Below are 15,493 nucleotides of genomic sequence, written 5' to 3'. Positions count from 1 at the left end.
ATCTATATATGCCTTTTTTTAATAAATTCTGATTGCTAAATTGTTCAACGCTTTATTTTTCGGATTGTAGGTATCTACTGCAAAGTAGTATTTTGGTAAAAAATAATAATTAAAATGTTGATTATGTGCACATTCCGTTGGACTTAAACTTTTTGACGGTAGTGTATACGGTTAAACCCACGTTCTGACGTGATATAAAAGTAATGAAACGATATAAAAGCAGACAATGATAATAAACGTCGTAAAGTCATAATTTTGGATTATCGCGTTGTTTATACTGGTACGGTGGCGCACCGCTCGTAGCTCGAGGTGTTACTGATGTTGAAAATCCTTTCATAGAGTATTTATAAGAAAATATAGTGTTTTCAGTATATTTACTACGTAAGTTCTACGTAGTCTAGCTTACATCATCGTCGGCATAACTAATGAGTAAATATAAAAGTTACATTTACATATAAAATTAGCCAAATTATTTGTATTAAATAAATATTTTTGGCAAGATTCTGAAATAAGGAATTACCAAATAAATGATGTTTTGGCCTGTTTTAGTTAAGCTTAAAGGAACTAGCCAAGTTAGGAAGATTTTATTTTCAATAAAATTTTATAAAAAGCTCTTTGACACAATGAAAAACTAGGTTAACTAGGTGGTAGGTAGGTGTTCCTTTATTTTCAAAATTTCCAATACAAAAGATTTTTTTAAATAAAAAAGCCTACCCTATATACCTAGAATATATTACGCTGAAGCGATCGACATCAAAATCAAAGTCGTTTGTCAAGACTTAGTGGGAAACGTTTTCTCTCGAAATGGAATTTCATAAAAAAAGTACCGTTATATCATAGATTCAAAAAGCTATTCTTCCCTCTTAATATGACAACTTACGCCTTGGAGCCCTATTCTGATTTTAATTTATTATACTGGACGCAATACTACGCTATTACGGATTTGACAGACAGTGACAGATCAAATCCGTAATAATATCAAAGACGGGATCTTGCAGTTTGCAGTAGGTACTTAAAAAAGAATCATTGTAACTTTTATTAGGTCGACCTGTATGTATAGGTAACTAACTATGTAATGGAATCTAAGGTAATTAATTTAATCATATTCCAAGGATCGTAGCGTCATGAAAATTGGTAGCTGTTTGTAGTTCTGATGACAATTCAATAATATGGTACTTTCGAACTAATCTGATGATGGAGCTAGAAGATATGAACTGGAACTCATGATGGAACATCGTATCATAGCTGTGTTTGGATTTGTTAGAAAAGTCTTGTAATGAACTTTGACCACGATTAGGGTTCAAGCTCTGATAATGAAGCCGGAAGATAGGCACTGGCATTCCATGAAGGAATATCGTATCATAGTCGTGTTTGCACTTGTGAGAAAGGTCACGAAATGGACTTTGAACACGAAAGCGTGTTTTTCTAGTGTTTATTAAACTATTCATTTTTCAGATACGCCTCGATGTGCACGATGCTCTGCTGGCCAGCGATCCATTGTCACAAATCAATACGCAAAACTCACAATTTAAAAAATCCCCCGTGTCTCCCAGGCACTACGCGTTCGAAAATTAGTTTGGATTTGAAATCCGAAATCTGCCACTGGACATGGACACCCTGTACAATGGGTATGGGGTATATCTTGGAAGATTTAACAACTGGGGTCGCCTTTCAGAGCTTACCCCTCTCTCGAAAACCTCGACTAATGCTCATATGTATTGTATGAACTGACGTTTATCTGACATTGCTACTCATATGTATGGCTATTTGTACGTTACGTACAATTAGCCATACATATGACGTGCCCTCCCCCGCAATAATCGGCAGACTGTTTTGTACAGAAAATTACAGACAAGGCGTCTCCAGTTGTTAAATCCTCCAATGGTATATTACCAAATTAATAAGACACAATTTAAAACTTAAATACATTTTATTGCATAAATTGATTTTATATACAAATGCGTATATCGTTATATATTACACTCGTGAATATAATGCATTATATTAAACACACGGTTGTGCACGTCTATAACATAACTAATCCTAAAAAAAATACTATTAATAAAATTGTTAATAGGTGGTTTAAATTGTGGGTTAAATAAGAAATTATAATAACTAGCAAATTATACATTATATCAAATATAAATATAAAGTAATATGTTTGGTCAGAACTATAAATAACTATGGATGTATTTCTTTGTATAAACATAACCTCAAATTGATTTAACATATTAGATACTTCTCCTATCAAACATTATTCCTTAAAGGGGTGAAATAGGGTAAAATTTGGTACAGAAAAAACAAACGAGGAATGGGAGTGCAATTAAATAAATTCAAAGCGAATGACGTTGTGGGCAGATGTTAATAAAAAAATATGTAAGGACAAAAAGGGTAAGTGTGGCATACGTGTAAATGCATATTTCGAGTTCATACATTTGCTATTTGCGTTTAGTATTCGCAATAAAAACGAATCAATGTGTAAACAGGCCCCAATGTGAAGGTCAGCCACACTTACCCCGCAGACACATACACCCGAATCGACCTTATTAATAATTAGGTTTTTCTTGTTTAAAACTGAATTAATAGTAGATTGTTAACCAAGGGATGAAAGGCACTCATTTCTGCCGAGGTCATTTGGCGCTCGAATCAGTGCGCCAATAGTTCGAGGCTGAAATTATGCCGTTCGCCCGAGTTAAACACTCTATATTTCATCTCGAATACGTACATATTTTAAACATGTCTCAGTATATTTTGATGAGAAAATCGTATTTGGAAATTGAAATGCTCTAGTGCAGAACCGTATCACTTTCTGCACAGTTTTTAGAACAACAATGACCCTCTTTCAGAGTATGACAAATTAAAAATATATTTAAGATGTGTAATTTGCAAGTCGCGGTCTTCCTCGACGAAATTAATAAAAAATCTGTTTATGTACAGTTTTGGCCAAACATATTTGCGCTCGTGATAAAGTTACATGGTTTATAGATATTTGTTATATAAGATAATAAAATAACCCCTTAAGAACCTTTTTAAAAGCATCAAATACCACTAACCTAATGTTGAATATTATGGTCCCTATAGATAATACTTTACCATAATAAAATCTAAGTCCCAAAGGTACTGTGTGCTGACCTTAAGTACGGAACCATGTCAGGTAAGTGATGTCACGTATAGGATATTAAATTATAATTTATGGTATCTTGAAACGTTTCGTTAAAACATGAATATGCACTAAAATAATTATTTGAGAATTTCTGCAAAATTATTTTTAAGTAATATTATTTAACAATTGTGTAAGTCAACATACTATTGCCAAGGACCAACATTGAATCCATTAATTTATTTCTATGGATATTGTACTATTTTTATATATCAGTCTAAATAATTATATTTGACCCCTAGACATAAGATTAGGTACTAGCGTAAAGTATGAATTGTAATACATTAATTTAAAATGATTAACATTATGAATATTTCATAGGCGTGAAAGTAAAAAACATAAATTAATATCATATTAAAAATTAAACATTCATTATATATTTTAAATGTTACTTATAAAGTTGTTAGTTGTATTTTACAGTATATTGATACAGTCGGCAGAGAACAAAATCGTCAAAACTTCACTATAGCTAACTTTAGCTATTTCAAGTACACTTTAGAGAAATATTAAAACTAATAGTGTTAGGGGAATGAAGATATTGGAGAATGTGTTAAATATTTTGTAGTAGCAATAAGAGAGTTTAATGTCTTTTAATATTTTGATCAATATTGTAAAGTAAAGTAAAGTAAAGTATTTATTTATTTCAGTACATGGATTGATAATGGGCATAAATATTAGGCATAAGAGATAAGCAGGTACTCGAATAACATAAACAAGGACTAAATTCTACATGGTTCCTACACTAGGCAAAGCCTGTCCTGTAGGTAGCCAACACAGTTACGAGTATTCAAACGGCTGGACGCGCGCATAGTTAACACAATCAGACACTTTATAGATTATTTTAGTCAATAATTATTGAAAAGAGACTTATTTAAATAATTTACAAAAAAAAATTGATCTAACCTGTGATGCTATTAAGTGAAATATTTTATATACTATTGTTTAAGCTTACTAAAATGTAGCGAATCCAGTTGAGCGTGTGTGTGTGTGTGTGTGTATGTGTATTATGTTCGTTGGTATATTATGTTTGTGTATAAGTAGATTGTAGATTGCCATGCTGTCAGGCACCAAGGCCTCGTCATTATATTATTATGTTAAAACGATATATAAAGTAATATAAGCAATGCAATGCACACACCCGATATAACAAAAATACGCTTGGTACAGTCGAGTTCATAAATATGTATACATTTTTCACCTTATTGGATTAAGGTGAAGAAATGTATATATATTTATGAACTCGACTGTACAACAGTCTTAACGGATCATCAGAATGTGTGTTGTGTGAATCACGTAAGGAGAGTAATGATGCAAAGCTTAAGCTACACGTTGATATAAAAGCTAGTTCATGTCTCCTGACTATGGTACTTCAGGCCTTTTGAAGTATAGAGAGCTTTAATCTGGTACCATGAACATACAAAGCTTAAACTAAGATAAAAACTATATAAACTCCATATTCATCATCAGGACAGCATCTAACATGCTCAAGTGCTTTATTAGGACACTTCAGCCACTCATCCCTATTTTTCGTCGTACCAGCCGCTTGCAAATGCCTCCTGACCACGGTACCATCGGATCGGTTACAGTACATTCTACCTAGAATCTGGTACCATAAGTTTACAGAGCATAATCTATACTCGATATCTTTAGGTATTTAAATAAAACTAAATAAAATCTACCTTCAAATGGCTCCTTAAGCCAGTTGAGGGTAGATGAAAACATTACATGATCAAATAATGTATGTTAAAGTCAGGTCGTGCAATGATAGATCTAGGCGGCTTTATATTTCGTTGGTATAACTAATAAATGCTATAACTACCCGAAAATTTACAAATTCTTTGTTTACTTTTATTTAAATACCTAAAGATATAGAGTATAGAGGTTATACAGTCTATTCATCGACACAGCATCTGACGTACTCAAGCGTCTTATTAAGACACTCCAAGTACTCATCTCTATATTTCGTCCTATCAACCGCTAGCATGTCTCAACTACGGTATTATCAGAACGTTTGAAATACACTAGAGTACCAATCTGCTACTAAAACTATACAGATGTTAAACTAGAGGTTATATCTATTCATCATCAGGACAGCACCTGACATACTCGAGCGCTTTATTGAGACAGTCCAACCACTCATCTCTATCCTTAGCAGTGTCGGCCGCCAGCAGGTGCCTCCGGAGCACGGCGCCGTCGGGGCGCCTGAAGTACACGAGGGAGCCGGCGTCGGGCACGAGCAGGCCGGCGGGCACGCGCGTCTCCAGCAGCAGCGTGTGCGGCCGCGCGCACAGGTCGCGCGGCGCGCGCACGACCCGCTCCGACGTCACAGAGGTAAGGTCGATGTCGCCGATCGGCATCTGAAAATAAGTTTTTGGCAAAAAAAATATTTTTATTACAAGCTTTTATCGCCGATTGTACTTTTCTTTCCACAGGAAACTAATACTCATCGAGCTAATTCTAAAAACCCCAAACGAATTAGGTAGCTTTGTTTTATCACAGAGTTCCTATGGCCACCTCCTGTCTTCATCATCGGATCAACTCGATGGTACCATTGGTTGCATTGTCACCCGACTTACATATGTATGCAAATTTTCAGCTTCATCGGAAACCGGGAAGTGGATCAAATTTAACTTGCAAGATTTGATTACAGACAACGGGACAGGTGAAACTAAATAAAAGCTTGTAAAAAGCTATCGTGATTTATCTTAACTTAAGGGGCTCCCAGGCCAAATTCGCGGTTTTTACGTCGCTATAGCACGCTTGAACGTTGTATAAACAAATAAGACACAATATTTTAGCTTGATAATTATCCTTTAATTATGTCTACTAATATTTCAAAAACATACCGTATCACAAGTAAATAATTTTTCCGTGACCCCTTTTCTCGAGTTAAAATTCGTATAAACTCCCTTATTATGCAACGCTTGGACATGAAACTTTAACCAATAGTGATTAATGATGTACACTTCAATTATATAAATAGTTTTTGAAAAATCGATACTTTTCGGACGCGGGCGACGAGAGGCAGTCGCCACTTGGCCGTCGGACGGGGGGCCTGTGACTAATACTGGACTAACCTAGTAACTGGACGCGACACGCGCCCAATCATTATCTGTAAATTTATCTGGCCATTTTGACTTTTGAGAATTTTGAGGGATAGGATGCTATTTAATTTAAACGGACACAATAATTTGATGGCTTGTGCATATTCAAGTTGTCAAGGTGAAAAACGAGGAAGGGGTTGCAACGCGCGAGTTCATGCAAATAGGGGACGGCCTTGAGGATTATAGGAAGCACGTGTCCCACACTAAGTACAATTTAGTATATACCACTCGGTCGTCCTCATCTCACAAAAGACAACCATTTCGTAGACAACCAGTGATGTCAAGGATCATATACCCTACAAATGATACGAAGGAGGCTGTACCTTTTTCTGCACATCATCAGGGTACTTCCAGTAGGCGAGGCGGGGCGGCTGCAGCCGGAACCAGCGGCGGTGCCAGGCGCCGAGGCCGGACACGTCGTCGAAGGCCGTGAGGAAGGCGGCGTGCGGCGCCGGCGTGGCCACGCGCAGGCGCGCCGTGATGCCCACGTTCACGCAGCCCTCCAGGGGGCTGCCGCCGGGGACCTGCCGGCAACGTTGTACTTACATACCACTACGACATACAGCAACCCCACATCCGAGACCATTTATCGATATACGTTGATTACATTATTTTTTATTAATTTACAATATAATTTACATTTCGATTTATTAAGAGTATTATACACAAAAATATCCAATGCCTTAGGTTATTTTACCGCATGCGTGCCGGTAGGGCTGGCAGTGTGTATGGCAGATGCAGGACTTTATTGCTCAGTCAACAAGGGTCATAATAAATGATTTTACTTTATGCTCAAGAGCATAAAATAGTACATTACGATACAAGTGCGAAAAATAGGAAATTCGAAACGAGTGGCGATAAATTAAAACACGACCGAAGGGAGTGTTTTAAATCGACACGAGTTGCGAATTACCTATTCGCACATGTATCGTACAACGTTTTACAGTACATATGGCCCTTTAAATGTTCGACACAGTAACGTAATATGCTACTTCTCGCACTAGTGCTATAAAGTAGCCCCATATGTACTGTAAATATACTTTATGCCGCTTACACGCGACTTAAACACCAACTTTACGAGAACGAGAAGTGTAATAGTAGATTGTTGAGCAAGGGATGTAAGACACCCATTTCTGTGGAGGTAGTTTAGTTAGGCCAACAGTCAGTCTTTCCCTCTTCGAATCCACTGTGAAATCTGTGCTGCTTTTTGGCTGCGAAACGTGGAGAGTGACTAAAGGCCTAACTAATAAACTTCAGGTCTTCGTCAACAAGTCCCTCAGGTCGATCCTTCGCGTTTTCTGGCCAAAAACCATTCGAAATGAAGACCTATGGAGTATATGCCGGCAAACACCCATTGACGAAGAAATTGCGACACGGAAATGGAGATGGATAGGACATACTATTCGAAGAGGGGAAACGAATAATGCTACCATAGCTTTCGCGTGGAAACCGCCGGACGGAAGCCGTGGCTCCGGGCGTCCTGTACACTCTTGGCAACGGTCCGTCCAAAGAGAGTTACGAGCGGTCGGGTTGAGCTGGAGCGAGGCCAGAGGACGAGCTGAAGATAGGAAGGAGTGGCGCGAGCTTGTGAAGGCCCTTTGCACCTCTGGGGTGCTTTAGGACAACAACAACAACACAACAGTCAGAGACTGAAATGGTGCCTTTCACCCGAGTTAAACATTCTACTTGTAAGGGGACATCCATTAATTACGTCACATGAATTTCTGAGTTTTTTGACCCCCCCCCCCCCCCTTCTTGTCATACATTTGACAAACCCCTCCTCCCTGGTGTGACGTCATATTATTGGCAATTTTGTTTTGAACGAAATCGGCAAATCGAATTAGGTATTATTAATATTATCAAAATATTTTTGATAAAAGAAATATTAATAATTTTATAACCCATAACTGATTAGGATCGAAAATTAAAGGCATAAAAATGATTATCATTCCAAAAAAATTGTTATTTAACTGTACAGCGAATGAAAAAAAATATAATAAATTTTCGGTGGCTAATGAAATTAAAGTGACGTCACAAAGTTTGTGACTCCCCTCTCTCTTGTCACAACATGTCATATTTTCTTGACCCTCTCCCTCCCCCTTAACGTGTGATGAAATTAACGGATGACCCCTAGTTTCGAATACGAGGAAAGTAAAATACGAGTACATGTGCATTTAAAAAACACGGCTAAGTATTAACTTCACTAGTATTTCTTGAGGAGGATTTTCAATTAACAATTAAAAGTAAAATGGGGAGATAATTATCGGAATGGAAATTGTAGGTACAAAATCTATTTGAAATTTTTTTTTATTGCTTATTGTAGTAAAAGAGAAAAAACGTACTTAGAAAATACAGTGCTCTAGAGCAGAAACGTATCAGAACAACGACCCACTTACGGAGCATTAGAAATGAAAATATATTTCCTTTGCTTTATAAAGGCTGAAACTTTGCTTACAACGGCTTTGCCGTCGGCACAGTGCGTCGGTTTATTCTAAAAAGATAAACATAACCGTTTCATACCTTGTTGAGGGTGAAGCTCTTGCGGCTGGCCTGCTGCAGCGCGAAGATGCAGTAGCCGTGCAGCTGCAGCTGCGGGCTGCGCACCGACAGCGGCCCGCCCGGGCTCTGCACGCACGGCGTCTTCAGCGACGACACCTTGGACTTGGGCGTCAGCAGCTTGTTGTTACACTGGAAACATATTATTATAGTTTCAATTTGGGGGTTTCAAGAGGGGTTTCATCTCCCTTTGTGTGGTAGGGCACAGCACAGCGGATGTCATTCCGGATCTAGAGTGGAGCCCAACTGGGGAAGTACCTTACAGAAAACCACAGCCAGATAACACTAGACCCTGCTGATGTCACTCCTCTGAAGTTTCATGCGTACATAGGCTACGGAGACTGCTTACCATCAGGCGGGTCGTATGCTTGTTTGCCACCACGTAGTATAAAATAAAAATAAATGGGGTTCTTACTACTAGTTGCCACCAAGTTGTTACCAGTGGTAACTACTGGGTTTTTTTCACTTTTCACCACTGGGAAAAAACCCACTAGTTACCACCAACTTGGTTACAACTGATTTAATTAATTTGGTTTGCGTTCAGTACTAATAAAAACAATAGAAATAGTATAGTATAAAATATAGAGTGCTTTAATAAATAATTTAAGTCGATTAGTGTTTGCCAAACCGAGCTGGTGGTAACTAGTGGATTTATTCCCAGTAGTTACCAGTAGTAAAACGTGGGAAAAAAATCCCAGTAGTTACCACTGGTAACAACTTGGTGGTAACTAGTGGGAATAACCTAAATTTTGTTCATAACAAATCTAGTTGTTTTTGAGAAACTGCTCGTCATACGCCTGCACGCGCGTCATACGCACGCATCCCCGTCATACGCACGGGTGGACGCCCATATCAACTTAGGGGTAACATGATATAGTATATTACATCTATCCTTTCTTCCTGTTGCGATGGCTAATAAAACTAATAAAGGATTGTTATTTCCCTGTCGCTCTTAGCAGCTATAGTGTGCATCTTTAGGTATTTAAAAGAATGTAAACAAAACTACAATTAGGTGCAAGAAAATTCTTCAAGTCAATAAAATGAACTCAATGTGTTTTACTACGATATATTACTTACTCCACGGAACAACAAAGCTGCTATAATCGTGCTATTTTACTAATAGGAATATATCGGGATGATTTGATTAATCAATGGCGCCACTTATTGTTATTTAACAAATTTAATACATATCAGTGAAAGAATGAGGATCAAAGTCAAATGGTGGCGAGTTTTAATAATGTGTCGAAAGATGGCAGTAAATTTACTGTGGCTATTAATTCCTTTGACAATCCACCTCTATTTCAAATTCTCTTTGCTACTTCTTACCTTTTTATTCGAGATATGGTATTTAACCTCGTGTGGTAGTATTTCTTTAGAAGCTTGCAGTAAGTAAACTTCCACGGTCACCTGAAAAACAATGTTTAAATGAAACAAAACTAACATTTGCTTTGATACCTGCAAAATCGATCGAGTAAACTTTATTATCAGCTGAGCAGAGTGTGTTGTACGTACTTTAAAGTCGCTGGCGAGTCCTTCCATACGGATTTCATCGGGGAAGTGTAATATATGACTGGTCGGCTGTGTGAGCTGCATGCTGGTGGCTAGCACTCGATCTCGGCATTTTAGCAGGCATACGGCGTGGTGACCAACGGCACCATCTGGGTAGAAAAAAAAAGAATTATCAAGAATCTGAAAGTAAGGTGTTTTGTATTAAGAAGATTATAAGTAAGGTGACAGCGTGATTTGTATCACGCTGGGCCTATAAAGCTTAGGCATATTTTGGTTAAATGTTCGGTATTTTAGTTTCTTCGTTGAACAAAAAAACTTAAATCCAAAACTTTTGTGCAAGTTTTGAGCCGAACAGACAAAAACAAAAGAGTTCCGTGAATGTACCTGAGAAAGGAGATCACCGAGACAACAAAGAATTAGTTTTTTTTATGCCATCTTATGGAAAACGTGTATTCCAGCAGCGATTTTTTGTTCAATGTGCATTTATACGTGCCAGTACGGAGGGAATACGTTGTCGCACGTATTCCCTCCGTAATGGCACGCTGAGACTGTTAATGTGTATGGCCGCCATGCCAGGAGCGGCGCCCGCGCCGGCACCTTCCACTTGTAAGCGCTGGTCCTCGTACCTTCGGCATACCTATGATCTGTTCACGCGGTCTCCCTGCCGTGCATCGTTTTACGACTAGTCGTGTATTATGTACCTGCGTTGAGTTGTCGCACGTATTCCCTGCGCAATGGCACGCTGAGACTGTCGATGTGTATGGCGGCCATGCCTGGCGCGGCGCCCGCGCCGGCACCTTCCACTTGTAAGCGCTGGATCTCGTGCAGGCACGCTTGGCGGCGGTGGGCTGTGGGAAATGAGGAAACAACTCATAAACTGAAATAGATGTTATATATTAAAGAAAAGTGACGAAGCCCTCCTGCGGCGAAGGACGGATTCGAACTGGGGTTTTTAGTTAACCGGGCAACACCATGAAACCCTAGGCCACCCCGTCACGGCGGAACCGGTCCCAATTTCTCCACTATACGCCATCGTAGTAAGACTAGGCGTCTTTGAGGAAATATGCTTGCACCTCCTATACGAATTCCTTACGGAATTACGATATAGCGAAAGAAATTCGTGGTTATTTTTTAACAAGCCGAAACGTCTGCGAACGATGCTATTAAGTTAAGAATAAATTTAAAAGTGGAAAAATTACTGCCTTGGTTGAGACTTGAACTACGGCCTCTGGCTCGATACTCCAGCGCTATGCCCACTGAGCCACCAAGACCTCATCCATAGCCAGAAAATTTTCCCTCCATATGGGTCTAGTCCCCTAGCGATATCTATCGTATGAACCGTTTGTTAAATTTATTCTGAGATTGGTGCTGCCATCTATATGCAGCTCTGGGAACAAACCAGAACTTTTAAACAATCGTGGCATAAGTACCGCATTGAGGCTACGAAACTTGCTGAGACCTAAGGAATATTTAAAAAGCGAATTATATTTTGTATACTTTTTCTACGAGTTAATTGCGCAGAATAGTGCAGTAACAGGTGTCACGAGGCGGGTTGAGGTCGTTTGTTCGATACAGTGATTGCGTGTTGTAAAATAAATATTGCATGACAGCCAGAGACTTCAACTTTAACCCAATATCAACCTTCGCACATTCCATTACATACAGACATTACATTCACACACATTACAGACATTACATACATACACATACATAGTACATTTCAGATTGACAGATCTAGAGCGGAGCCTAACTGGGGAAGTACCTCCACCTTACAGAAAACCGCAGCCAAATAACACTAGACCCTACATAGTGTTGTGTTCCTGCCGGTGAGTAGGGTAGCCAGAGCTCAACGAGGGGGAGGGGGGGATGTTAAGGTCCTCTGGAGTTGCAGGCGTACATAGGCTACGGAGACTGCTTACCATCAGGCAGGCCGTATGATTGTTTGCCACCGACGTTGTATAAAAAAAAAAACCGACAACGCTCACGATGACGCGCTGCGCACGATAGGCGTGACGTTCAATGGGTTATATTAAGCGAATAAGAAAAGTCATAACAAGCATAATTTACCAAAAATAATGCGTGTATAGATCGTGTGATTCATGAAGACACGAGCTTTGACTCGTATTGTCATATCATTAAAGGTTAGATTTGACAAATCTGCGCGTCATCGATGACACGAACTATAAATAATCGCTATGCGGTGTAAAAAAATGTAGGTAAGACGTACTTGCAAGTAGGAGCAAACGTTCTCCTTCTGCTTGCTCTGTAGATCCACTGAACTCTATGGTAGATGCGCACAGGTTTAGGGCTTGGCTGGCCTGAAACAGTAAATAATATAGTAAATTCTAATCAGCCACGGAATGAATAATATACTCGTAGACGAATCTGACACTTTCTCACTGAAAGGAGGGGACGAGCATCTGCGGTTCGCAAATGGAAGGAGCTTGCTGAGGACCGAGACAAGTGGCGCAAACTGGCGTTTGGCGGACACAAAATCCACGATGATGGTTGGTTTAAGACACTCGCAGGCAGCTCCTTGATGCGTTTCTTTTTGTGTGCTATATACAAAATTGCTTCAATAGAAGATCAGTGCTGTCAATAGGCCAGCCATTTTGTGGCGTTCAGATGTGTTGTCTGTTGTCACAGATAAATAAATGACTATGTTAATGTACCTATGCCATGACCGTCTGCTGTTTAGCGACCTCTGCCTGCAACTCTTTAATCCGCTGTAGCACTGTTGTGACGTTCACGGCAGGCTCATCGGGTGTGGCCGGGATTTCCCGCTCGGTACGTCATATGCATGATACTGTACCTGTGATATGACCGTCTGCTGTTTAGCGACCTCTGCCTGCAACTCTTTAATCCGCTGTAGCACTGTTGTGACGTTCACGGCAGGCTCATCAGGTGTGGCCGGGATTTCCCGCTCGGTACGTCATATGCATGATACTGTACCTGTGATATGACCGTCTGCTGTTTAGCGACCTCTGCCTGCAACTCTTTAATCCGCTGTCGCACGGTTGTGACGTTCACGGTAGGCTCGTCGGGCGTTGCCGGGATTTCCCGCTCGGGAGACGTGTGCCGGATGACGCGCATTGGCGTTGATGGCGTTGACGACTGTACAAGAAAGAAAGTTATTTTTGACATGCATATTAGATTCTGTTTGATATCAAGCTTTATTTTTGAATTTATTTATGTGCTGTTGAAATAGGAGTTGGTGGCATTACAATATTTTTCATTCGGCACCTGGAAACAACAGTCCGTTCGCTATAAAGTGAGACATTTTGAGGTATAATCATAGATATGTATAGTATTGCTATACAATATAACCCGTGTGAATGCAGCTTCAGATTTCCTTCTGTTCGACAGGAAAACAAGAATATTTGAGGAGAATAGACCGGAATGCCGCCGGGGCAGTAACTTGCAGATACAAGCCCAGGAAATCGGGCTGAATTAAGGCAACAAGCGATTGACAGCCCGCCTGTTTCCGGCCAGGCGTCAGTGCACTACCATGGCCCTTTCGCTTAAAAAAACTTCATAACCCCTCACCGCATGCTGCATCCTTCTGTAGAAGCTCACACTGTGGACAAGCTCCGAGCCTTTGTCGACGCGCGGCGTGGCCGGCTGCGTCTTCAGCGGCGACTTGAACTGCTTCTCCTTGTCCTGGTAGACGAAACTGGTTGAGGACAGGCTGCCGTTCTGCAACCCAGCGTAAAAACTTAAGAAATGCCCACTGATTTAATTTAATAAAGAGTTAAGTAGACTTTGACATTACAAAGTGTGGAAGGAACACAATATGTCTAGTTTTTATAGAAACTTGACAATTATTGTGAGACTACCACTTGGTCCGACTTTAAAAACGGTAATTTTAATTAATGTTATGAATCAATTACGAATAATTTGTCTTTAAAAACCATAGGCATTTCTTTAGTTTTTGAACTACTAGTACTAATATCAGGCGTCACAATATCAAATTCTTGTTTTGTGAAGTTGTACGAAAAAATAACAAGAACACATACATTGTGACGTAATTGTATTACCTATAGTAACTTGTAACTCTTCCTTTAATAATAAAAAAAATTTCTACACACATAATATCATAAACCTTCTATGATGCCTTAAAAATACGTTAATAATGGCCAACATTAAGATGAACTCTTTTGTTACAACAAATTTCTTATCTGTGAAAATGTTGTAATTGCTTCATTACTACATCAAAATCGATTTGGTAATGACATTCAAATTTCGAACATCTCTGAAAATAAAACAATTCTACCTCTATTCTAATATCAGTCGAGATGCCTTTTTGTTCGCCATGAAATGTAAATTGCATAAAATTTTGAATACGGAAACAGGCCCGACTCTAGTTTGTCTCTGAATAAAAAAAGTGGCTGTGACATAATCGGACAGACAGACGGACATGACGAATCTATAAGGGTTCCGTTTTTTGGCATTTGGCTACGGAACCCTAAAAACTACGAATGCGTGACATGCGTGAAAAAAGTTTTCGTTTACCGCCATTTGACGTACAGTACACTTTATCTTTTAATTAGTTTTAAGTATAAAATGAGTTTGTTTTGTTGTTTTTAAAGTAACTATAGCAAAAGTTTCGTTTAAAATGATCGACAAAGATATTTCAGCGACGCCACCACATATCCGCGAGTTTCGCCAAAAGAGCAACGATGCCCCAATGTTGGCTGTAATTTGGGTTAGTGAATATATCATAGAAAGTTTATAATGCGTGTAGATAAAATAGTGTATGTCTACATAATTAGGCATAAAAACACTCGTGTGGTCCTTTTTTAAATCCACACTTGTGTTTTAATGCCTTTCATTATGTAGCAGTCACATAAACTACTATTAAATAAATATTTTGGAAAAATTATAACCATAAATAAGACAACAAGTGACCTTCTCTCCCTATCTCTCTCGCTCACCTTGTTAAGTTTAGGCGGAGTGGGTCCATCGCTCTCGTCTTCCAGTGCCTCGTCCAGCAAGTCGTCCAGCTCACTGTTGCATTCGCTCTGGGAATCCTCGGAGTCTGATTCTTTTACTGCTTTTTTGTAGCTTGAGTTGTTTTTCTTTACCACCTGTATAGTATGAAAAAGTTATAGATTTATTTGTGTTTATTGTTTGTAGGTATGACTTTTTCTACACTTAGTTGCAT

At 39.2% G+C, this 15,493-nt stretch overlaps 1 protein-coding gene across 4 annotated transcripts in view; it reads right to left on the bottom strand.

The window, feature by feature from the left end:
* Positions 1–1,911: 1,911 nt before the first annotated feature.
* The window catches only part of LOC133530073 (anillin), a 93,780-nt gene continuing 80,198 nt past the window's right edge, over positions 1,912–15,493 (bottom strand). For 3 of the 4 annotated variants that reach the window (XM_061867895.1, XM_061867897.1, XM_061867898.1), the window contains 10 exons: positions 15,264–15,416; positions 13,876–14,025; positions 13,282–13,443; positions 12,557–12,647; positions 11,031–11,177; positions 10,333–10,478; positions 10,147–10,227; positions 8,785–8,952; positions 6,588–6,788; positions 1,912–5,517 (listed from right to left, as the gene is read on the bottom strand). In XM_061867895.1, coding sequence (XP_061723879.1) covers positions 5,236–5,517; positions 6,588–6,788; positions 8,785–8,952; positions 10,147–10,227; positions 10,333–10,478; positions 11,031–11,177; positions 12,557–12,647; positions 13,282–13,443; positions 13,876–14,025; positions 15,264–15,416 — 1,581 coding nt within the window. In that variant the 3' untranslated portion in view covers positions 1,912–5,235. The remainder of the gene's footprint in view (positions 5,518–6,587; positions 6,789–8,784; positions 8,953–10,146; positions 10,228–10,332; positions 10,479–11,030; positions 11,178–12,556; positions 12,648–13,281; positions 13,444–13,875; positions 14,026–15,263; positions 15,417–15,493) is intronic. The other variant, XM_061867896.1, reaches the window with a different exon arrangement.

The sequence above is a fragment of the Cydia pomonella genome, chromosome 22 (assembly GCF_033807575.1).
Source record: "Cydia pomonella isolate Wapato2018A chromosome 22, ilCydPomo1, whole genome shotgun sequence".
NCBI classification, from domain to species: domain Eukaryota; kingdom Metazoa; phylum Arthropoda; class Insecta; order Lepidoptera; family Tortricidae; genus Cydia; species Cydia pomonella.
This window is presented reverse-complemented; position numbering and strand designations above follow the sequence as displayed.